The sequence below is a fragment of the Cydia pomonella genome, chromosome 21, assembly GCF_033807575.1.
Source record: "Cydia pomonella isolate Wapato2018A chromosome 21, ilCydPomo1, whole genome shotgun sequence".
Lineage (NCBI taxonomy): Eukaryota > Metazoa > Arthropoda > Insecta > Lepidoptera > Tortricidae > Cydia > Cydia pomonella.
The window spans coordinates 3,734,949-3,761,748 of record NC_084723.1 but is presented as its reverse complement, the minus strand read 5'-3'; the positions used below and the strand labels follow the sequence as shown (position 1 = coordinate 3,761,748).

The window sequence follows — 26,800 nt, the reverse complement described above, 5'->3', positions numbered from 1 at the left end:
ATAGGACTTATGGCATTGAAGCAACACAAAGGTGAGAAATGAGAGTTAAAGTCTGACGCTCGCACTCGACAATTGAAACGCCTCTAACAAAATGATTTTGTAATGTGACATCACATTATATTAGTCTGTCCTTAATGTACGGGCGATCAAGAAAATTGCTGTTGTGACCCTAAAATACTGCGTTTATAAATTTAAAAATGTAACTTTAATAAAGAAAAAAGAAAATGGTACCATTCGATTCTTTACATTTTATTGAAAAATAAATTCTATGACAACTATACTGGGTGTGGCCTGTAACACGAGCAATAAATTTAACTGTAGGCTCCTCAAAGTGACCAACATTTGGTTCACCATTACGCAAAAAACGGCAAAAATCACGTTTGTTGTATGGGAGCCCTACTTCAATATTTTTTTCTGTATTTAGTATTCGTTGTTAAAGCGGCAACAGAAATACGGAAGGTGAAATTTGGCCGAGTTTGCCGGGGACTCTTAAACACCATTGTTTTTGAAGATGTTTTCTTCCAGATGATCCCAGCAATGATGGGGATGATGGGGATGATGTCGTTCAAGGGCATGATGTTCAGCATGATGACCTTTATGATGTCAAAGGCGAGTATCGTTTTAATTGTAAACAAATGAATAAATCAATAATTGGGGATCTTATATAAACCGACCTAAATAGCTCAGTCTCTTCAAAGACCTGTCGAAGAGACTGAGAGACGCCACAGGAGATCGAAGAGCTGGCAGCTTCCTCGCTCAAAGCATTAGTCTAACGATCCAGAGAGGAAATGATGCCAGCATCCTTGGTACAATGCCTCAAGGGCCTATTTTAGATTTAAGCTAGTTATAGTAATCCTCTCTATAAATCCATTATGTACGAGTATATTGACCATATTATCAGTGTTTATCTGTACTGCCCTCCTAATGTTAAGTGCAATAACTTATTGTGCAAATAATAGCAAGTTTAATGCCCTATTAGAATACGTAATAACGATAAAATTAATGTTTTTTTTTTTTCAGATGATGTTATTAATGAAAATTCTGGAAAAGAAAGGGGGTGGCGGTGGTGGGGGAGGAGGAGGCGGCGGTGGTGACGTAAGACAAAATATATTAAAGTTTTTTATAACATTAAATAATATCAAAAAAATTTAAAATAGAGGTGTATTGTCAAAGAAAACTTTGTAGCCACAGCAAATTTACTGCCATATTTCGACACATGATTAAAACTTTTAGAACGCCATATTACTTTGATCCTTATTCTTTCACGGATATGTGTTAAATTTGTTAAATATCAAAAAGTGGCGCGATCTTACCGGGCATAACCTAAAGGTTATGGCGCCATCGCTCAAAACGATATCGCCATACCATTGGCCTGTGATCAATTAGATGGCGCCACTTTTTGATATTTAACTAATTTGACACATATCATTAAAGAATAAGAATCAAAGTCAAATGGCGTTCTTAAAGTTTTAATCATGTGTCGAAAGATGGCAGTAAATTTGGTTTGGCTACAAAGTTTTCTTTTTACAATCCATCATATTTCAAATTCTCTTTAATGATATGTAATTCTAAGTACTTTTACAGTCACCTGCAATAATAGGAAGGCAGCAAAAATATCTGACGCCATCTTATTTGTAGAACCATAGGAGAGTGTCACACATTTTTGCAGCCTTCGAAGAGTAACTTATTATTGTACGTGACTGTACCTACTACAAATGTCCATAATATAAACAGCAAAATTAAATTTAAAAAAATGCTATTTTAAACATATTTCCATATTCTTATGTTTAAATTAGGATAACATTTTTAAAAACACCCATAAAGCGGACATAAAGCCCGTTACAGACCAGTATTCGCAGGTAATTAGGTTATCTAAGCTTACATAGTAACTTATATGCCAATAGAGATACTTTGTTGATCAACAGATAGTCAAATATACAATACAACAACCTGTATTTTATTATGATACAGGAGGCAAACGAGCAGAAGGATCGCCTGATGGTAAGCGATTACCGCTTATCTTTATTATTATTACAGTTCGTTTTTTAGCATTAGAATAAAGGTAAAACATTATTACGTATCTTTTTATTCAAAAACGCTTTTTAAAAATCAGTGACTATTACTTACGAAAGCAAAATTATGTAATTGATCGTATATGATGTATAATTGTTAGATATTCGCCGTGACTTATTTTTCAAAAGTGTTTATAAATAAAAAGACACGTCATAATCGCTTACCTTCTTTCTAATGAACTATACCATATATGTTTGACGACCAGTTTGGCCTAGTGGGTAGTGACCCCGCCTACGAAGCCGATGGTCCCGGGTTCAAATCCTGGTAAGGGCATTTATTTGTGTGATGAGCATGGATATTTGTTACTGAGCCATGGGTGTTTTCTATGTATTTAAGTATTTATAAATATTTATATATTATATATATCGTTGTCTAAGTACCCTCAACACAAGCCTTATTGAGCTTACTGTGGGACTTAGTCAATTTGTGTAATAATGTCCTATAATATTTATTTATTATTTATTATGTATATGCACAGGGTTACTTGGAACGCCTGCAAATATTCACGAGCAATGTTCCTAAACAGAAATGAAGTCAAGACTTATCTTTTTTTTAAGAAGGAGATAGTTCGAAATCTGAGCGCTTGATCCTGTAATAATTTTGTTATTTATTGAATAATATTATGACTACAAAAATGTCATTTTCTAGTAGGTCACCTTTGCAGGAGGTGCTATGGTTTTAGATCAGATACGGCCATGGAATATTATTTCTTTGCCATTTCGTACCTTGTCACAGTGATAAATGTCAAATCTTGTGGCTTTTACAATCATTTTCACTTTGACTCAATTTTCTGGTGTTCTGCCTTTACGCCGAAGTTTTATTGTCCGAATTTTACTTGCTAATCAACTTTTCGCAGATGATTTAATTTGGCAACCCAATTTCGGAAAATTTATATTATCGTAACGTTTAAATTGGTAGAATTATTGTTAAGTAGATACAACATTTGGAATACATTCGCCAAATCATTCAATTGGGTAAATATTTATTAATATAATAACGTCTATTCATTTGAAAGATTCAAGATTAGGGCAAGGTTAGGTTAACTGCGACGAAATAGGCCAGACCAGCAGCGGGAGCATGGTTCTATTTTTATCACTTGTCACTATACCGTTCACTTTCGCGCTTACCTACTTGTTAGATCGTGACATGCATGGAAAAATGAGAGCCGCCAATCTTAGTCCTACAGAACTGTACCGTATTTTCATTGTACGATGTTAACTTACATAAATAAAGTAATTGTGTTTTGTATTAGACTTACAAAATCATTTTGCTACCTAAAACATACAGTTGCTAACTGTTAGGTTGGAAAATCATACGAATTATTGTGTCGAGTTGCCAGTGGATCATTCGGCAAAATGAAATTATACAAAAAAAAATTGGTTGAAATACAAATACAAAATACAAAATTCTTTATTTCTTAATAATATACATTTTTTTTTTAATAATGATATTCTGCGAAATAATTTTCGGCAATGACTTAAAAAAGCAAATTTTCTTAACAATACATTGGTTAGATTTTTATCAAAGAACAAACTAAAAATTTGTTTGTAGGTATATAAAGATGCATCTGCTAATATATTTATCAAATGTCCCCACATTTCCCAGGGTTGGGCAGCAGGAGGCGGCGGCGGCGGAGCTTGGATGCCAGCAGGTATTATACCAGTCTAACACAATACACACAAGTCTCTAATAGCTATAGAATAAAAGTTCCAATTTGACCAGGTGGACAAGACTACGGTGGCGGGGGCGGCGGCGGTTACGATGCAAACGGACAATGGCAAAGCAGATCCATCATCGAAAATGAAAAAAATGAACCCATTATATCTTACGTTACACCTTTAGTCAGATATAATAACAATGCAAATGGAAAGAAACCATATTTGACAATTAAAAATCTAAACGATGAAGTTATTAAAGCAAATGTTCAATCAAGAGAAAGAAGAGACATTGTCAATGTCTTAGAAAGCAAAGAACAAGAGAATAATGAACCAATAATATCATACATTTTGTCTGAAAATCATCAGAACCAGTTTATAAATGAAAATGCGAGATCAATTAAAAGAGGAGCACCTAACAATATTTTGCAACGCCAAGAGTTTATAGAAAATGCAGAACTTGAACCTAACGAACCCATTTTAGATAATAACAATAATAAAACAGAGAGAGAGAAATATTCAACACTCCATAATATAAACGATGAAATTTTAAATGCGAATAGTGCACTAACGAAACAAAGAAAGCGGTATAACTTGGAAAGTCAGTCTACTACGAAAAACGTTGAAAAAGAAACGAAAGATCCAATCATATCATATATTTCACCCTTAGTAAGATATAACTCTAACGGAAAACCGTATTCCACAATAACGAACCTAAACAACGAAGTTATCAAAAGAAATTTCAAATCAAGGGAGAAGAGAGGAATAATAGATGTCTTACAAAATACTTACCAGTACTGGATAAATCAAGTTCTTGGGTCACGATATAAAAACAAACTCAACTATCCAAAATACAAAATTGTAAATGGAGTTAAGTATGTTTACTATCCTTTAAGATATATCCAGAAAGCTAAGAAGCCTAAAGTTTTAACTGATAGTAAGCCAGAAGAAGTTAAAACGATAATAACGGCTGAGGATTTCAATAAAGGAGAAATAGTAGAAGGGCCAGTTGAAAGTAGGATGCATAAGAAGAAACTTACAAAAATGAAAGACAATGTAAGCGAGACGGTAGATGATAATCCGTGGGAATGACTATATTATTTGATGAAGTTTTATGTATTGGAAAACATCGTTGAACCGGACTTCAGAGCATTTATATTTTTGTAAACAAATATATTTTGAGATAGATACTTGTGAACAAGACAAGAGCGCGTAGATACTATTGTATGTTTGTGTAGACTAGATACATAGTTATAATGTTAATATGTATCTATTATTTCGTTTATTAGCATAATACGAGTCAATTAAATTGGTAAGCGTCAATATTGTTTTATTTATAACTTTGATTACAGCGCCATCTTTCGTATATATGAGAAACTATTTGGCCAGTAGTTATCTCACAATCCCTACGATGATACGTGGTGGAACCAAAGATAATTGATTTTAATAGAGAGTTAGAGGCTGAAAAAAAAACTAAGTTTGACATCCAAAACAGATCGCGCTGTAGTGCACCATGTGTTTTGCGATCACTGTCAAACGTCAACTACTGATAATCATCATCATCATCAATGGCCACTGCATATCTAACGGATGGTTGTCGCAACGCTGTGACAAGACCGGTTGAGACGGCCAATGCATTTTCGCGTACCGGAAAATGTATGTAGCTGTACAACGCCACCTCGTATAACTGTCTAATTCGAAGCACGAATTAGTCTTAGATTTTACACATCTTACCTTATCAATATATCTTTGGTAGAACCATGTGGAACGAAATAGCATGTTCATTCAACTTTCACCTCCTTCTAGTGGTTGCAAGATTTTCAATAGCTTTAATTTTAGTACAATAATTTCGACCAGCTTGTCATATCCGATATGGTCTAGTGGCTAGGATACCTGGCTCTCACCCAGGAGGCTCGGGTTCGATTCCCGGTATCGGAATAGCTTTTTACTTTTTATTATATTATTTTTTTTTCTTTTCCGAGTCTTAGACAAAATGTGGATCATACAAAAGGAGAATTTACGTCTAAAATGTATTTTTTTTTCCAGCTTTTATTTAGTTTCACCTTACCCGTTGTCTGTCTGTCGGTCTGTAATCAAATCTTGCAAGTTAAATTTGATCTACTTCCTGGCTTCCGATTGAGCTGAAATTTTGCATAAGTCGGGTGACAATACAATATTATGGTACCATCGAGCTGATCTGATGATGGAGACAGGAGGTGGCCATAGGAACTCTGTGATAAAACAACGCAACGCAACAGTGTTTGGGGTTTTTAGAATTAGCTCTATGAGTATTAGTCGCCTGTCTAAAAAAAGTACAGTCACCAATAAAAGCTTGTAATAAAAATAAAATTTTTGCCAAATACTTATTCCGATTTAATTTTTTTGTTACATTTTTTTGGTACAAAAAATGTATGTAAATTCCCATCGAGGATACGAAAATTTTTAGTAACTCTCTGGAAGATTTTGTAGGAAATACCTTGAAATTGCATTTATGTTATACAAAATAGGTTATAGGGAATCTCTATCTATCCACCTTATCAGAACCTGTAAAAATAAGGTTTCCCAGCTGACTACGTAACCCTAAAAACGACAACAAAATAACAAAATAGCCCTTAAAGTAAATGACACGTTCAGTACAGTACTTCCCTTTCAATAATTATCTATTAAGAGAGTGGGGTACAGTGGATCAAGGTAACAGTTAATATTTTGCAAAAACTTTGCTATCGGGCCATTTTGTTTGAAGCTGTCCACAGCGTTTTCGGGTATAACTTTTGATATTTTGACGACCAGTTTGGCCTAGTGGGTAGTGACCCTGCCTACGAAGCCGATGGTCCCGGGTTCAAATCCTGGTAAGGGCATTTATTCGTGTGATGAGCATGGATATTTGTTGCTGAGTCATGGGTGTTTTCTATGTATTTAAGTATTTATAAATATTTATATATTATATATATCGTTTTCTAAGTAACCTCAACACAAGCCTTATTGAGCTTACTGTGGGACTTAGTCAATTTGTGTAATAATGTCCTATAATATTTATTTTATTATTATTTATTAATGATTTGCACATTTATAGGAATTATAGGGCTCAATGAAGATTTTTTTAAATCGAATCCGCATTTAGTGTTCATGTAAACTTAGAATTTTAAAAGCGGAAAAACTACTGTCTTGGGTGAGACTTGAACTCACGGCCTCTGGATAGGAGTTCAAGTCTCACCCAAGACAGTAGTTTTTCCACTTTAAAATTTATTCTAAGCTTAATAGCATCGTTCGCAGACATTTCTGCTTGTTAAAAATTAATTAAGTGTTCATGTATTCATTTAGTTATATATCTTATACCTTTAAACGAGCAATTCTTGTGTATATATATATATATTTTTTTTTTTTGGGGGTTTTATTGGGTTTTTGGGGGTATACAATCGATCTAGATTAGTCTTATGTTTGGGAAAACGCGTGTTTTCGAGTTTTCATGCGTTTTTCTTTCGTCGCAGAATATGGTCGCTAATTTCGTGTTACCGGCTACTGTTCGTCTGGTCCAGCGGGTTAAGACGCAGACTGCTAAGCGAGTGTTACGGGTTCGAATCTCGCCCGGTGACATTAACTTTTTTTTTATATGTTCAAGTTTATATATAATTTTTTAATTTTTATTGTTTTAGACAAGTTTAATTTAGTAAAAAAATGTAGTTAAGATTATTACCTATACACCACTATATTACAATAAATAGTTATAACCGAGCAAAGCTCGGTCGCCCTGGTACTAAATACTACATTAAGTAAATAAGAAATGTTTTTTGCCGTCCCAACTCGATTGTTGAACTTCTAACGTATTTATTTATTTAAACTTTATTGCACAATAAAAATAAGTATAAATGGCGGACTTAATGCCTTAAGGCATTCTCTACCAGACAACTATAGGGCAAAACAGAAATTCTCGAATTTGGGTCCAGTGAGAAAAATAATTCAGAAAAGATGACAACTACTGTTTACAATTTTGGACATTAACAACATTATTTACAATGTTCCACAAATGATATTACTACATATATATAGACATATTATTATAGAAATATATATATACATAAATATTTGCCCCACACGTAGATAAAATGCAACATTCTCATCAGTTTTTGAAAAATCAAGAGAGCCTTTAAACCAGCTGGTGTGGTGAAAAGATCTTTAAACCGAACGTTACACACAAAGAGGAACGTTACATCTATAATAACAATATACCAAGGATGCTGGCGGCATTTCCTCGTTGTATCGCAAATCGCAATACTGATACGTTACCTATACGAGGAAGCCGCCAGCTCTTCGGTCACCAGTTACGTCAACGTTACATATTACTTGGAACGATCTTGGATCTTGAAAACACAAACAACATGATTTGTAAACGACACCTGCGATTCAGAAATACCAACAGAAAAATCTTGGATCTGAATAATAAGTGTTGCCAGTTGCAGTTAAAATTATCCCGTAATTTAGAAAATTTTACAGAGATCGACATAGTTCCAGCGTAAGCTCGATAAGGCTCGGAAACCAGTTAAATTTACAAACCGTTATCATGTACTTGGCACAAAAACTTTTAATTTTGGTTTTACTCGAAAAACCTTTTTTTTTAAACCAGTTTTTATGAGAACAGTTCCTGTCAAATTAACCGGTATAGAGCAATAAAAACCGGTTTCTTCCTATATCAGTGTCTATGTTTACGTGGCACACCACCAGGTCGGCCGGGCGTTTAGTTGCTCGTCAAACCGGTTTTTTAGGTTACCATAAAGTTCTTAAAACGTTCGCGTTCTTATAAGAGGTTTTTATACTGGGGTATTAGATTAAGTAAAGTTACGCAGAAGAATAGGCCAGTCTCAAACTGGTGGTAAGGTACTGGGAATATAATAGTAATCATTTATTCAGAAAACACATTAATACAAATAACACACAGCAAATACACAGATAGGTAAATATAGGTAGGTAGTCGAAATAGAGATGTGTAGCCAAAATGGTTTCCATTCGGCAATGCAGCTGAAATGCAGGTTATTGTTAATTTAATAACATGTTATGAATTTGTTATGGATATGTTAGTCAGTATCAATAGTGAGGCTTCAGTACCCCTAGTGTAAATATTTTCGACAGCGAAACGTGACGTACGCGTTTGCGTTAAGTGTCATTTTGTATGAGATTTTTGACTTTCCAAAACGTCCCGCTTGGCGCGCTGTTCAAAAACCCATACAAAATGAGACTTAACGCAAACGCGTACGTCACGTTTCGCTATCGACTAAAATTACACTAGGGGTACTGATTGAAGAAATTTATTACATGATTAGTGATTACAAACAAAATACAGACGTCAGAAAACGCGCGTGCGTGCAGACATAATCTTTTTCCATCGGCTTTTGCAGATTCCGTGTTGATAGTTGCGTATTTATCAATGCGAAATCGGCAAAAGCCGATGGAATACAGATTATGTCTGCTTTATAACCTCGTTAAGCCCAATGTTCATTACAATGTACATTCCGTTTCAATCTAATTCAAACCTTACATAAACCAAATAAAGTTCAAATTGTTGATATGAAAATTTTGTATGATGGGCCTTACGAGGATAAGCCAAGAGCGAATAAGTTTTTTGCAAAAATTCTACAGGCAACTAATACTTCTCGAGACAATTCTTATAAGCCCAAACACACTTAGATTGCATACGGCCACCTCCTGTCTCCATCATCAGATCAGCTTGATGGTACCATAATATTGCATTGTCACCCGAGTCACCCGACTTACATATGTATGCAAATTTTCAGCTTCATCGGAAACCGGGAAGTGGGTGAAACTAAATAAAAGCTTGCAAAAAGTCGTCAGGACGTCGGAAGGCTTCGGCCGATGCGAGCCGAGCCGAACCGAACGGCGCCTTTTTCGCTCCGCTCTTATTGCGCAGACAAACCGCCCGATTCGAAGAATGAAATACGATAACTATAATATAAGTTCTGGATTAGATAAGTTCTCATTTAGTTATCGTTTGTATGTCGTATAATTGACAGAAGCAGCTCAATTCGGGCAACCAATGTCACTTTGACGTTAAAAATATCGTAGATAGATCTTATTGAGATCACAGCGGAATCGAAATGAACGTCAATTTTGACAAGTCGTTTAGTTATCGATCTTTCCAAGACCTTAAACGTGTCTTAATCATTCTGCGAATCGGGCTCAAAGCCTTTTTCTATCTTCTTTTGCCAATTCCGCAGCGATTTATCTGGGCAGACCATAAATCGCTGAAGGCAGAACCCTGAAACAGTTTAACATGCCCATATTCTTAAAATGTTGTACAGATGAACTAAGAAAGGGCTCGTAGGGCGTAAGCAAGTACTCGGGGCTAGCAAGCTACATGTTTCTTTCCCCTTGCCGTGGAGATCTTTTCTTGGGGAACTGGAGCGGCGCTTGCAGGGGAGGGGTCTCGAATTTGCTGTATAAGTAATAACTCAATGAAATATTTTTAAATATTTTAAGCTATTTTCTTTCATACCACGACGGTGGCAAACAAACATACGGCCCGCCTGATGGTAAGCAGTCACTGTAGCCTATGGATGCGCGTCGCCGACCCTAATTGCGAGGTCACAGAGCCACCAGTTTTAAAATATCGTACAGAACAAAAAATAAACAACTTTAACAAAAAAAAAAATTGCAACACTGAAGTGTGCCATATAAATGCGAAGAACGAGAATCGTGAAACAGTTGAGCGAAGATCAGTGTCAGATACATCATTCAATCTTAATCATGTGGCATTTATTAATATTATTATGGTAAGTATTTATTATCATCATGAAATTTATACTCAGTATCTTTAGGTATTTTTTTAATACTACGTCGGTGGCAAACAAGCATACGGCCCGCCTGATGGTAAGCAGTCTCCGTAGCCTATGTACGCCTGCAACTCCAGAGGAGTTACATTCGCGTTGCCGACCCTAACACTCCGCAAAACTCGTTGAGCTCTGGCAACCTTACTCACCGGCAGAAACACGACACTATGAGTTATTTGGCTGCGGTTTTCTGTAAGGTGAAGGTACTTCCCCAGTTGGGCTCTGCTCTAGATCTGGAATCCGCTATGATGTGCCCTACCACAAAAAACGCGATGACAACACAGTGCCCATACCACTGTTTTGGACGTAGTTTAAGGACATACCCGGGTCCAAATCTGATGTAATCAATGTGTATTTTTTCTCGTACAATAAAGTGTTTACTTACTTACTTATTTCACTAATGGCTCTGAGAGACGAGGACCCGCGAACCCCTAGCTCAGTAATTTTGAAAAATATCCAAAATATGAATCGATAAAAAATTATACAGGATATCCGGTAATTAATGGATAACTTTTTGAACGCCGACAGGCTTAGTCAATAGTCTGTGTCATTCACAAAGACGCATGCCTTGACTCGTATTGACATATTATTAAAGGTTAGATATGACAAATCTGCGCGTCATCGTGGATGACATGAACTATATTTAGTAAAAGTTTCGTAGTTGTTCCGTGCCTCAAAAGGAAAAACAGAACCCTTATGGGATCACTTTGTTGTTCGTCCGTCCGTCCGTCTGTCTGTCAGCCCTTGTCTGTATTTCGGGAATGCGTGAAGGTATCGAGTTGAAGTTAAAATCCATATAAGTATTCAGGTCTCTTGAAGCAGTAAAAGATCGTAAAACTACGTTACTCTGAACCATTTTTTATATTAAATATGACACTTTTTGAGCAGAAATAAATATATAACAATCTGCAAGATATATGAGCAAAGATATCGTTTTTAGGGTTCCGTAGTTTCTGTAAATCTATTTTAATTTAAATAAGTGATGAAAAAAAATCTTGAAATCACCCCTATTTCCTTCAGTTGTATCCTTATTACTTCTACAACTTTTATCGAAAATATATGAAACTTTACAATCTTTCTCAAAAAACACTTTAAATTGATTTGGTTTTTTTGCTTTGTGCAAATTCATAAAACTATGCCTCAATTACAAAAAAAAATAAGCCTAAATCCCGCCTAGGTTCCCACCAATACCCTGCTCTCGTCCGTATAGTCAGTGCGGGGCAAGTCGTGTTGCTAGACGGACCTGTGCTGCGTTTCGCGCGCTAGCAAGCGAACTTCTATTTCAAACGCATAGCTCTGCGCACTCGATCTTTTGCGGCGGGTGGTTCGGTGAGGGGTATTAGCGCCGCCAACACGCACGAGGTCGTTGACGTCGGGTGCAGTGCAGCCTTAAGAGGCCGTTATCGATTTTAATCGCAAAAATGTCAAATTGATAGATTTAGTCAATGAAATTATACACCCTTTGTTAATTGTACCCCAGAAACTTCAACATTGCAAAAGTACGGCGCGCGCACTTCGTACTTATCTGTTTTTCACCCCCGACACAAAAAGAAGGATGTTTCAAATTTGACACCAATGTCTGTCTGTCGTATCGTAGCGGATATACCGATTTCGATGCGGTTTTTACGTGAAAACGAGTTCTTGCGGTAGTTTTTAACTATGATTTATAAAAATCGGTCCAGCAGTTTAATGAGCATTAGCTCTTTTAGAAAATTATATAGGGTTCATCATCATATGTATGTACATAATTATACAATACAGTACAAATACTCTTTATTGCACACCTCAATACAGAAACAGTACAAATAATACAATACATTAAGAAGAGGTAAACAACATGTGGCAATTATATGTGTTAGTCTAGCTTTTATACATAAGTTTTTAAAACTATGTATATACATATTTTTAATATTATTTGACTTCACGTTTAATTTTTTCCTTATTACCGTGGATTTGGGGTCTTAGTTCAATTTCAAAATTAATATGTATTTTTGTCCCCCTAATATGAATATAAATTAAAAAGAATAAAAAAATTACAATACAGTTTTTACTCTGTCGGGGGAATACAGACTGGAGTGTGGGGTAAGGCAAGGTGGAATAACGTCTCCCAAATTATTCAACCTGTATGTAAATGAGCTGATAGCGGGCCTCAGCAGTATCCATGCGGGATGTTACATTGATGGCGTGTCTGCCAATAACATCAGTTACGCAGATGATATGGTGCTGCTGGCGCCGGCTGTCGGCGCGCTTGCTAGGTTGCTGTATATTTGCGAGACGTTTGCCAAATCGCATGGACTCGAATACAACACTAAGAAAAGTGAAGTCATGGTTTTTAAGGCAAGAAAAATCAAGCTTTGCCACACACAACCTGTTATACTTAATGGCATGACTCTGGCATATGTGGACAAGTTTAAATATCTTGGTCATATTATCACCAATGATCTCAAGGATGACCAGGATATTGAACGAGAACGCAGGGCATTGGCGGTTCGGGGAAATATGTTGGCCCGCAGGTTTGCTCGATGCTCCAGTAATGTCAAGGTAACGCTCTTTAGAGCATATTGCCAATCCTTTTACTCGAGCGGCCTGTGGGTTAACTATACGAAGCGAGCCTTTAATGCACTAAAAGTGCAGTACAACAATGCATTCAGAATGCTGTTGGGCTTACCTAGTAGATGTAGTGCATCTGGCATGTTTTGCGAAGCTAGAACAGACTGTTTTCCGGCAATCATGCGCAAGAAGATAGTATCTCTGCTAGGTCGAGTTAGAAGCAGTCCCAACAGTATTCTGAATGCTATTGCTAACAAATATGATAGCCCAATCCTCGCTCATTGGATTGGGCAAATTAAAGGGGTAGCAACTAGCCCACATTGATTGAGTGAGAATTATTAAGCAATGTTAAATGTGCCGATAACACTAACCTTTATTTTAAGTTTGTTTGTTTAGTTTTAACTATGAAGCCTGATCTTCGAAATAAAGATATTTTATTTTATTTATTTATTTGCTTATCTATCGATTTCACTAATAATGTATTTTTAATTTTTAATGGATTTCTTGAAATAAAAAAAAAGTAGTGATCAACTTTAAACTGAACTTGGGGTTACTTTGATGCCCCCGTTTTTCGACGTTACTCGATAGTAGCCCCTATAGAGAGTATAACTTCATAAAATTAAAAAAAAATCCGTTCACAGGTTTAGGATTTATGAGGATTTCTGTGCATTACTTTGACATAAAAAAACAAGGCTGATTTAAGAAAAATCAAGTTTTCTTTCAAAACTGTCTCATATTTTATTTATTCATGTTTAGAAGCATAAATGAACAATAAAAAGCTATCAAACTTTACCAAAAATATGTAATCCCATCAAAAACATTTTCATGTAAAATGTAGCCAATACATGAGACCGTAAGGCTCGCACTGTCAAAGAGTTATCAGTACCCCTAGTGTACATTAATTCGATAGCGTGACGTGACGTACGCGTTTGCATTAAATATCATTTTGTATGGGATTTTGAGTTTCCAAAACGTCCCGCTTGGCGCGCTGTTTCTAAATCCCATACAAAATAACACTTAACGCAAACGTCATGTCACGCTATCGAATAAATTCACTCGGGGTTCAGATCTCTTGTAGAGCCAAGCTTTAAACTCTGTAGACTATAGATGGTGAAAAGGGTGCAGGGAAGAAGAGTAGCAGGAGAAAAACAAGTAGGTATACGAAAATGAAATAGCTATAGCGGCCGCGAGGGACAGCGTCTGTGTGTGACAGTGGTCAGTTAGCAACTGATTTGGCTTCGATACAGGTACGTATGCATCTATGTATGTATATATAACGTTGCATGTCGCTCGTGCTCACTATTCAATGCGTAAGTATAGATTTATTTATATAAGCAGTACATCATCATACAAAATAGGTAAGTAAAAAAGGTATATATAGATATAAGTATAGGTAAGTATTAGTTTTAAGTTTCTTTTTCAGATTCTGTCATCTACAATCTCCCGCCCAGTACTGCTTCGGCAGTACTCACACTGGTAGGAGTACAATGCGAGCTGCTGGTCTCACTAACACTCGGGATTTTGTTTTTACATGGACTGTCTTCACTCGCCAGTCGTCCGTCCTTTATATTAGTTGTAGCTAAGCGCGCCGCTATCAATGCGCTTTCTAATTCCGAACGCGGTATAGATAATCTTTTCATTGATGAAATTTTATTTTTGCATGCGATAAAGGACACGCACACATCTCTGTTTGCATTCACAAGCCTCCAGTATGCAACAGCTGCGAAGGCGGTCGGCGCTGCATCACAAAACAAATGAAGTTCCAGAATGCTAGTTGTCTCTTTCGCACTCGTTATAAAATTCGCAGACGTAGTAAAATACCATCTTGGTATGTTGAGGTGCACAACATCCTTTAGGTCAGTGATCCAGTGTTTAAATTCAATAAATAGTTCCTCAGATATTTTATCGTCCCACGATAGGGCGGTCTTCCATATTATAGACTTTAGTAATATTTTTCCTTTTATTGTTACAGGTGCCAATATACCAAATATATCATAAATTGACATAGTGATGCGTAAAATTTCTCGCTTAGTCGGCGTTTTCTTGAATTTCAGGATGGCTTCGGGTATATTTTTAAAAGACACATCGACTGCCAAAGTATCATGTGCTGGATCCCATAATAATCCCAAGGTTCGCTGAGTTTTATTTTCGCCATCCACCAACAAACTTTCTCCGTTAGTACTTAATTGATCTTTAGGTAAGTGTGACAAAACATTTTTGTTGTTACTTGTCCATCCACGTATCTCAAATCCTCCGAATTTATGCACCGTAGAAACATCGTCAATAATATTTATCGCTTCGCTTTCTGTGGGCAGCGAGTCTATGAAATCGTCTACGTAATGACTATGCATAATAGCTCGGACGGCGTTAGGCTTTGTTTCGGAGAATTGTTGAGCATTCTTATCTCTTATAAATTGTGCAATAAATGGGCTGCAATTTCCTCCAAATAAAAGTGACGTCATAATATATTGTTTTATTGGTTGATCTTGACTGTCGCGCCATAAAAATCTTAAGGCGTGTTGATCTTCTTCATTTTCCCTCTTTTTTGAAGTTACGCCGACACTTTCTAAGTTAAAATAATTTCTTACTGTTTCGTGCAATAACACATCTGCGTTGTAATTATCAGCGGGCTCGCTCGCATCAATAAATAAAACTGACGATTCATCACAACAGGTCTGCTCGGCCGGCGACAACACGGCTGACGCACATGTACTTACAGGGGCGGCGCGCGCGCCGGGCAGGCCGCGGTTATCGTAGGTAAGGCGGCCAGCTTCATCAACAATAGGTGATGCGCCTGATTTGCCAAGAGGGAGCGAGCGATAATGATGCGCACGCGAGGGAGAGTGAGACACGAATAGGATGTCGCTTGCAGTGCGCTTCTTTGACGAGTCTTGATTTATAGGGCCGTGCACACACCATCCTAAAACAGTTAACGTAGCACAAGGTTCGTTCCAATTACGCGAAATTATTTTTAGAGGCATAATTAGGTGATAATAATCTTGTCCAATCAATAGTTCCGGTTTCACATCCGTATTTTGATAATAGTAGTTATTTAATTCACTTAAGTGTTCGTAGTTTTTAATGTTTATTTTAGATAATTTTTGCACTGGTATATTCAGCTCCGACATTTTTCGAGCACGTAATTCAAAACATTCATTGTCCACGTTTGATATTTTTAAGTCCACTAGTTCCGATTTGCACAAGATTTCTCCAGAGTTCCAGGCACCACGTAAACGCAAATTTTGAGTTTTTCCAGTCAACCCCACTCCATTTACCACGTTTTCCGAAATCAATGAAATTGCCGCACCGTCGTCTAAAAAGGCGTGCGTTGTGATCACACCCTTAGGACCGTGAACATTGACACGAACAACTTTTAAAAGTACTTTGTTGTTATTATCACTAACGTTCGCCACAATACTGTTCTCAGACGCGGGCTCACTTTCGGGCTGTGAGGATTGGGAATCGTCTTCAGGCTCCACCTGGTCCAAATCCTTGTCTTCAGCGATAACATCAACGGCATGAACTTGCTTCGGGGTTTGTTTGTTGATAGGGTAATGAAGTAGTGCATGGTGTGGCTGTGCGCAACCGTCCTTGTCGCACATCGGCGCTCGGCAGGTTTCCTTATCATGATCAGCTGATAAGCATTTAAAACAAATCCCATTATTTCTCACAAAGTTCCATCGCTCTTTGCGTAATGATTTTTTAAATAGCCTGCAATTAATTAGGCTGTGAAAAGATAACTTGCAAAACTTGCATTTTTCTGTTTGTCGACTTGTCGTACAAACTGCATGTTGTTTAAATCCACTTTTATCAATACTGTAATTTATTTGCTGCATGTTTAGTAAACTGATACCAGATTCAGTAATTTTTGTAGCTTCTTCTGAGAGGAACTGTGATAATAATTCCAACTTGGTTAGCTTGATGTCAATTTTTATTTCTTTTTGTTTATAATAATAATCAGACCACTTAGTGAGTAAGGCCGTCGGTAACTTTGATAAGACGATTGTACAAATACTGACGCCTTTTAGGTACTCATCTCGGTTGAGCGTTTTTACTGCTGCCATGAAGTTTTTAATTTTTATTGAAAATTTCACAATGTCTCCAATATAATCTTGAGGCAAAGCAGGTAACTTCTTGATATCATTCATGATTTTATTTATGATTAATTCTGGGTTTCCAAATTGCAGTTGGAGGGTTGCCATGATGGTGTCGGGCGACGAACCGCTGGTAAGTAACGCCACTACTGCTTCTCGTGCCGCGCCGACGAGGCACTTCCTCAAACGCCACATATTTTCTTTAGCACTGTAATTACAGAGTTCTGTAGATTCATCAAAGGATTGTTTGAAGTTTAGCCACTCCATAGCATCACCAGAGAAGGTAGGTAGTTCTCGCGGTGTACTCAAACGACTGATTAAATTATTATTTTGTTTGCAGGTGGAAGCTGTGAGATCCTTGAGGGCCTGCGCCAGCATAGACACGGTGGCTTCTGAATCGTTGGCGGCAAGCGCCGGCGGGCGGCCAGTGACGTCACCCTCCTCGCGAGCCTGTTGAAGCACTTGTTGACCTTGGTCGATCCACTTCTCAATTCCACTTCCATTATCCTTCTTTTCAGACTTCGACGACATGTGACTGTATTTTTCTTCCAAGGCTGCTAGATCTGCCGCTAATTTCTTTTGAACTAATTCCGACTGTATGCGAGCTAACTGTTCAGCAGCTTTTATTTTTAAATTTTTGCGTTCATCTAATAATAAACTCTTAAACGACGGAGATTTCTTCGACTTCGAGCGATTGCTACAGCGTGAACCGGATGGGTGTTGGGGCTCTTTATCAGCCGGGCTCAAAAACATTGTTGAAGTACCCTCTCCTGGCTCGGGTGCTACGTAAGTCTTGTCGAATTCCTTAACGTTTTTCTTCGAGTTTTCATCGGTAGACTCCTTAGTGAGTTGCTTCACATCACTTTCCTCCTTGTCCGCCTGTTTCATATCGCGTTCCTGCTTTTCACGTTCTTTTTTAACGTTTCTGCGGGTGTTCACCATCTTGCGCGGCGGTCATAAAATTTCCAGATCCGGTTCGAAGGACCACTTTGTAGACTATAGATGGTGAAAAGGGTGCAGGGAAGAAGAGTAGCAGGAGAAAAACAAGTAGGTATACGAAAATGAAATAGCTATAGCGGCCGCGAGGGACAGCGTCTGTGTGTGACAGTGGTCAGTTAGCAACTGATTTGGCTTCGATACAGGTACGTATGCATCTATGTATGTATATATAACGTTGCATGTCGCTCGTGCTCACTATTCAATGCGTAAGTATAGATTTATTTATATAAGCAGTACATCATCATACAAAATAGGTAAGTAAAAAAGGTATATATAGATATAAGTATAGGTAAGTATTAGTTTTAAGTTTCTTTTTCAGATTCTGTCATCTACAAACTCTATAAGCCCTAACTTCAGAAACCCTACCCCTTAGTCAACGTATCTAATGTGGCTTGGCCGTTTCGCTACCGTCACATGGGCGTGACGAAAAGTGTAAGGTGAAAAATGTATTCACTATTTATTTTTATTTGTGAAAAATAATATGATACTTTATAGTTCTTCTTATAGCTCTTTGGCTTTCTTCGTTACATTAGTTTTAAAAACTCTTTTAAACATAATAAATAAATAAATAAAATAAAAAAGCCTTATATTTCTTACAAAAAAAAACATATATCTCCTCCTCCTCTATTGTTTGTATTATGAGTTTTTCTTTAGTAGTGCACAATAAAGAATTTTATTATTATTATTATATATCTAACTAAACGTGTTTCTACAAAATACTCCTAAATTCTAACACTGATTTAAATTTCATAATATCTTTTAATGTAAGAACCCCTAGCTACTCGAAGGTGAAGGCCTTCTCTAGTGTTTTCCAATCGTCTCTATTATCCGCTTTGTTCATCCATTTATCATCACCAACCAGTCTTACTATGTCGTCTGTCCATCGCGCTTTAGGTATGCCTTGTTTCTGTTGTACCTGTTGGCCCCTTCTAGGAGGTCAGTCTGTGAGTCCACCGGTTGTCTGTCATCCTAGCGACCTGTTCCGCCCAACGCCACTTTAATTTCTTGCAGTGACACAGGGTGCCCTTTTAAACATATGTATGGCTCGGAGGTCGTGGGTTCAAATCCTGGCTCGTACCAATGAGTTTTTCGGAACTTATGTATGAAATGTCATTTGATATTTACCACTAGCTTTTCGGTGAAGAAAAACATCGTGAAGAAACCTGCACACATCTACAAAGAAATTCAAAGGTGTATGTGAAGTCCCCAATCCGCATTGGGCTAGCGTGGGGACTATAGCCCGAGGCCTCTTGCACATGAGAGGAGGCCTGTGCCCAGCAGTGGGACGTATATAGGCTGAATTATTATTATGGCTCGGGAACCTAATCTGTTATGTGACTAGGTATTTTGTTGTAAAAATGGATCGATTGTCCTACAAACGACTTCCTAACTTTTGTCAATCGTAACCGCTGCACTGCAAATTTTCTTTTATTTCTCGTATTATAGTTACGTATGTTACTAATTTTTGGAAGATCTTCATAATGCTTCCTGGCGTACATAATAACTTCATTAATATAAAGAGCGACGGCAATGTTAAAATGTTAACGTCTCTAAAAAGATATCTTATCGACGTGCTTGGTTTTAGATTATAAATTACTCGCACTGGTCTTTTTTGAAGAACAAATATACTCTCCACATCTGCAGCCCTTCCCCACAATAGGATTCCGTACGACATCAGATTATGAAAATAGCTTTAATAAACCAATCTTGCTGTATCTACATCTGATTTTTGTCTTATATTTCTAACGGCGTAGGCAGCAGAACTTAATTTCCTACTTAAGCTAGTTAGGTGTGGTCCCCATTGAAGTCCCCTTTGAATCGATAGTTAAACCGAAAAATACTCTGCTATTAGAAAACTCTAAGACATCCTATCCGACAATCACGTTGGGTTTGCGACCCATTTGCTGACTACCGTCGTATCATAGTGGAGACACGAACACATTTAGTCTTTTTCGGGTTCAGAAGCAAGTTGTTTTTGCTAAACCAAGTCAATGTCTTCTGCAGGACGGGGCTTATGATAGTCTGAGCTGTGACACTATTTCTGGGCACTTTAAATAAGAGAGACGTGTTATCAGAAAAAAATAACTGTATCTGTTAAACCTTCGAGCATACAATATATGGTAAGTCATTAATGTAGGTCAAAAATAGAAAAGGCCCTAATATAGACCCTTGCGGAACCTCCATTTCTATTCATTATTTTATATTATACAATACTTCTTATAGTAACGAAGCGGCCAAGACACATATTTTGAATAAGGAGTAGAGTTTGTAAAATTAGGGCTTTTATAGTTAAAAGCTTGGATCCACAAGAGATATGATTACTTTTTGAGAGTGCAAGCCTTATGGTCTCGTCTTGGCTACATTTTATATGAAAATCTAATAGATCTAGAGCAGAGCCCAACGTGGGAAGTACCTCCACCTTACAGAAAACAGCAGCCAAATAACACTAGACCCTACTCATAGTGTTGTGTTACTACCGGTGAGTAAGGTTGCCAGAGCTTAACGAGGGGGAGGGGGGGTTTAGGGTCGGCGCATATAACTCCTCTGGAGTTGCCGGAGTACATAGGCTACGGAATCTGCTTACCATCAGGCGGGCTATAAGCTTGTTTGCCACCGACGTAGTATACAAAAAAATTCTTTGATGGGATTTCACTTCTTTTTGCAAGTCGCTTATGACAATCTTCCATCCCCTAATTTAAAGTGTTGGGTTTTTTTTTACTATTAAAAATCCTGAAATATTCCCCATATAAACTTAAACTGCCTTTTCCCCCCTAACGCTTTTTTTCACCCCCTTTTCACCCTTACGGGGTGATTGTGGGATTGAAAAATATTTTATATTCTTCCCCCTAATAAAAACTATCCTCATGCCAAATTTCAACTAAATTGGCTCAGCGGTTCCATAACCTGAAGCTGAAATTTGAAATTTGGTATGTAGTATATATTAGTACAGAAACAACAAAAAAAAAATCTTAAACCTGATATTTTTGCCCCTAAGGCATAATCCATATTCCCCATACAAAATTCCACCCCCTTTTCACCCCCTTAGGGGCAAAAATATCAGGTTTTAGATTTTTTTTTTGTTGTTTCTTTACTAATATATACTACATACCAAATTTCAGCTTCCTAGGACATCAGGAAGGAGTGACGAAATCAGGGATTTTTAGATATGAATAAAATCTAACGTATGAGAGCTATGCGATAAAAAAAAATTATGCTTAATAAGTACACTATTGACATTATATCCTGAGAATTTTGTTTGTTTGGTATAATCCAAACCCAAGTTATGAGGATTCAAAAAAACGACAAAGCGCTTCGAGAAAAAGCAGGTTCGCTTTGCTCGTCTTGGCAGGAGCACTGCCGTGCCCCCAAATCAACAGTGCCATGATGTTCGAATGCTTTGCTTATCGACAGCCTGCCTTCGATCACCTCTGTCACATCCCAGTTTAAAAAAAATTCAGAGTAGTTCCGATGTGCTCGGGAACCTAATCGTTTTTTATATATTCTAAAACAATAAAACAAAAAGCGGCCAAGTGCAAGTCGGACTCGCCCATGAAGGGTTCCGTACCATTTATGACGTATTAAAAAAAAACTAGTTACTAGATCTCGTTCAAAAAAATTTGATGAAAACATTTTTTTAAGTTTCAGTTCTAAGTATGGGGAACCCCAAACTTATTGTTTTCTTTTTCTATTTTTGTGCGAAAATCTTAATGCGGTTCATAGAATACATCTACTTACCAAGTTTGAACAGTATAGTTCTTATAGTTTCGGAAAAAAGTGGCTGTGACATAAACGGACAGACAGACGGACATGACGAATCTATAAAGGTTCCGTTTTATGCCATTTGTCTACGGAACCCTAAAAATCAGTTAAGAAATTATTCATTATATAAATAATCTAAAAAAAAACTATATTTCGCTGGGAGTCATTGATCAGTACATGCCACAAAAACCGAAAAAATACAAATGGCCGCCAATCTAATAGTTTGCAACAAGAATCAATGAATTACATTTACATCAAACTTATGTATTTATTATGTAGAGCATTGTACATTAGAAGTTATACAGGCTATTAAAAGTACACCAAACTTTTAGTCACATATTTTAATTTTTTTTCCATCGATCGACGTGGTTTATCCCTCGGACACAAATCACACACTGGCAGTGACGTTCAATATTGCCAACCGTAAAAAACCGAAGGATGCGTTCAGAAAGCGTAATATTCGAGTTTGAACCTGACGTAGTTTTTATCAAAGTAAACCCATGAATTAAAGTAACCCCAATCCACGGTATCTGTAATTAATTTTATTTCTCCTCAACCAAATGTCTCTGTTTGACCCCTTCGAGAATCCCTTTTTGCATTAAGTTCGCTATTTTGTACATTTTTCTTTATTTGTGCAATAAAGTTTAAATAAGGCACCTTTTAGCTGTGTGAAGGTTTTCTAAATTTTAAATTTAATAGTAATATGTATTTAGGTTCTCCTTTGTGCTGTCAGTGGATGCCCAAGTGGGTTCTGGATACTTAGACTGGAAACAATTTGAAAAGGAGCACGCGCCCCACTACTTCGATCGGATCGAGTATACCACTTATTACCATCAGGTAAAGAATCGATGCACACCAGCCACACACACCGTCCCCCAAATGACGGCCATTTGACCTCCCCACCGGTCGGTGGGGAGCGACCCGCGACAACCGCCGCAGCCGAAAGGCGGTAGCGGCCCCTCATACCTCCCTGACGGGGGGTATCGACAGACATCCAGTCCAGAATCGATGCTTTCATTCGATCAAACCTTAGTTCTAACCTTCTGAGTCCAAGAAACTTTATATTACCTCTCGCGTCGAATAATAGAGTACCTATGACAATTCATTGTTACAAGTTTTATTTACTTGCAATGTACTCGTCAGTCAGCATCAAAAGTAGCAGATAAAACAACGCTTCAAAAGTATCTACCATTCTGTAACAGCTTAACAAAAAGTAATGGTTCTATATTTAGAACAATTAAGATTGTAAAATATATACTTTTGAACGTAAATTTTAGAGATTTATCCATATTCGGAAAAGTTATTCGGAATATCAGATACTTTTGGCGCGTTGTTTCATCCGCTAATATTGATGCTGACTGTACTATGCAGGTATGTAATGTTACTATTTTTTGAAGAGTTAAATCTTGCAAGTTAAATTTGACTCACTCCCGGTATCCGATAAGCTGAAAAGAGTGTAGCAGGATTTTTTATAAAATTTCCCCCAGAGCTTTTAGTTCGAAACTATAACCAACGATACCTAGTAAAGAGGATGATACCCTCCACAACATTGCAACCTCGTCTAACACCCTGGAGGACAATACCCGATAAACCCCAAAACAATATTTTTTCTGCTCATCTATGTAACGAAGAAATTCTCAATTTGCTCAAATATTAGTCATTTAGTCATTTATTTATTGCAACCATAGTTTAGTACAGATCTTAATAACTAAGTACATTCAGAGTCATATGGGCCCTGGCAGGGCATTGCAATGTCATACATATTTTAATTTACAATTATCTCAATCGTTATTCGTGAATCTACTTATTTGATACTTATTATGCATGCATATATTTTTATAATCCCATATCTAGTCTTAATTTTGTATATTATGTCACACTTATTATTTATATTTTTACAACTATTTGTTTGCACTTACATCTAGATCCTATTTCATGTCAAGTTAGGTATATATTTAAATTTTAACCATAATTCCAGAATTAATACAAAAGCAAAATAAGTCAAAACAATAAATAAAAATAAAAATAAGATTATTGGAACTAAAGGCCATTGTTAAAAAAAGAGCCCCCTGTTTCATTCCTTTATATATAAAAAAAACAACGGGTTGCACTCCGGGAGTGCCGGCAAAAGTGAAAACTTGAATATTAACGTTGTGCATTTTCAGTTTCACAATTTCCAAGTCCTGAATAATCTACTTGCTACTTATTTGACGAGTAGAGTCATCGTTGAATGATTTTTATAATTTTATGGAGCCGAGTGAAGGGCACTGCATAAGGCATATATAAGTTTATAGTATTGATATTATGAATGTCACAATTACATATATATATATTTATATATATAATATTACTTATTACTTAAAAAATAATTTTCAAAGTCGGTTCAGAAATGACGGAGCTATGAAGTAACAAACATAAAAAAACATACAAACTCAAGCAGTGCTTGAAAGCAAAAAACCACTACTGAAGCAAAAAAATCCTTCGCCGATATGGTCAAGAATGGGAACAGCTATGGCAAGGCAATATATGGCTGGGCGCTCGAGTCAGTCGAGAGGAGGGCCAAGAGAATTATTTATGACGACGATCTGACGAATGCTCGACTTCAAAGTCTGGAGCATCGTCGCAAGGTTAAGATCGTTAGGCTGGCAAACGATCTTGTATAGGATACATTTCGGAGAGTGTACTGAGGATTTGCACAATCTTATTCCTCCGTCCCCATTTCACCATCGGACTACCAGACAATCGGCACTCCGGAATCGCTTCATGGTAGGTATTCCACAAATACGCACGAAGCGTTTCGCTTCAACATTCCTTATGCGAACTGCCAAGGAGTGGAATGCCCTGCCCGAGTCTGTGTTTCCGTATGAGTACAATCTGAATCTCTTCAAGGCTAGAGTAAATAGGTATCTCATAGGTAAGCGTGCTCCACCGTAGACCGCATCATCACTTACCATCAGGTGGGATCGTGGTCAAACGCCTGCCTATCCTCCATAAAAAAAAAGTTCGACTGTGGTGCCTACAAGTACTAAGTAACATCGTAATTTACCCTGCGGGTAAAGAAAAATCCAGTGAGGATAGGATAGATTTATTTGTAAATTAATTATGTCACCACTTAACATTTTTTAAAGTAGAACATAGTCACTTAGTTTATTGTTATTATAAATAATATTTTTGTTCGGTAAGCATTTACCCAATTACTCATTAACCTACAAAAATAGCATACTCGTACCTAATAAATAAGATACAAGTATATGTTTACTTTAGTTCAAAGATAATTTGAAATAGAGGTGGACTCTCAAAGTAAACTTTGTAGCCACAGTAAATTTATTTAATCCTTTCGACAAATAATTAAAACTTTTAGAATGCCATTTGACTTTGATCCTTATTCTTTCGATAGCGCCATAATTTTTGTCCTATGCTCTATTAGATGGCGCAACTTTTTGATATTTAATAAATTTAATACAATGCTAAAAATAAAATAAGCATAATACATTTTATTGAATAAATATTATCTTATCTTATCTTTATTTACTGTAGTATGTTACTTTCTATTTATTGTTTTCCATTACATATTTTTTTCTAATTACTTCCTATACTTATATTCTGATTAAGTATTTCATTTTTTTTTGTTACTGACTTTTGCTAATTTTTTTTAATGTCTTCATTTCCATGTTGTTAATTTTTGCATGCGTGCTTGTTAGCAAAATGCATTGTGCTTGAATAGTTTTAACACCTTTTTTTACTCAAATGAATATATGAGATTGATTGCTTTTACTTCCAGCTCGTAAAACCACGTATGAAACCAAAAAGACCGGCAGACCTCACGCCGGATTGGAAGATTGACGAAATGCCCCCAGAGCCATATTCGCAGAGTTTCTACCAAGAATTTGAGAGACCATATAAGTTGCAGCCGTTCACTATGAGCGCTGCATTTTGGGACGCGTCCGTTGACAACTTTGTAAGTATGTTCCTGGACCAGAGATATAATAGATACAGCAAATATCACGATTTGTATTGAAACCAACGCTCATGTAACTCCTCTGGAGTTGCAGGTGTACATAGGCTACGGAGACTGCTTACCATCAGGCAGGCCGTATGCTTGTTTGCCACCGACGTAGTATAAAAAATAAAAATAAAAAATAAAAATAAAAACCAAGCGTACTGATTTTTTACCACCTACTGTGACATCACAACAAATGTAATAATAGGAAATCCAAACCGATTCACCGACCATAAAATCGATTAACATGAATGACATCGATTTTGACAAAAATTAACTGTTTTGTTCGATAGGCTCATATGGAACTGTTTAAAGCATACAACGTTAATGCAATTTCAATTGTTTTATAGTATTTTATGCAACAGTTGTATAAGAAGGGTCAAAAAAGGCGAGTGGCGTGAGTTACACGCCACGCCACGAGCATTTTTTGACCTACTTATACAACGCATACAATATTTTTCCTACGAGTCAACAAAAATAAATCTTAATTTAGGTAAACAAAGCAAAAGTATATAGCCAAGACGCGCGAGCATACCTTGTTACGCGCCCGGCCCGCCCCGGGCCGCGGCCGGCCGGTCAGCGACATCTTCTCGTAACTCATGAGGCCCTGGTACCTACTTGCTACTTGCTAAATAAAATTTTTGGACAGTTTTTTCTCGATTTTGGCCACCGTAGCCTACGGAGACTAACAAGCAACGCTAAGCGGTCTTCGTAGTCTATGGGTGTTGCTATATTACGGGTGTCACATGCGTGTTTCTGACTTATGAAGTAATTGTTTTACTATGCAACCAAATGAATATTTTGTAAGTTGGCAGCAATGCACTTAGTTTA

The 26,800-nt window shown here is 37.0% G+C and overlaps 1 protein-coding gene and 1 non-coding gene across 2 annotated transcripts; both read left to right on the top strand.

Moving 5' to 3' along the window:
- Positions 1–5,594: 5,594 nt before the first annotated feature.
- Positions 5,595–5,666, top strand: Trnae-cuc (transfer RNA glutamic acid (anticodon CUC)). The gene has a single exon. It is a non-coding gene; the product is annotated as a tRNA-Glu (tRNA).
- Positions 5,667–10,453: 4,787 nt separating this feature from the next.
- Positions 10,454–25,987, top strand: LOC133529723 (uncharacterized). The gene is made up of 3 exons (XM_061867524.1): positions 10,454–10,510; positions 22,683–22,806; positions 25,751–25,987. The coding sequence occupies exons 1-3, from the start codon at positions 10,485–10,487 to the stop codon at positions 25,985–25,987; spliced, it is 387 nt and encodes a 128-aa protein (XP_061723508.1). The 5' UTR covers positions 10,454–10,484.
- The last annotated feature ends 813 nt before the right edge of the window (positions 25,988–26,800 follow it).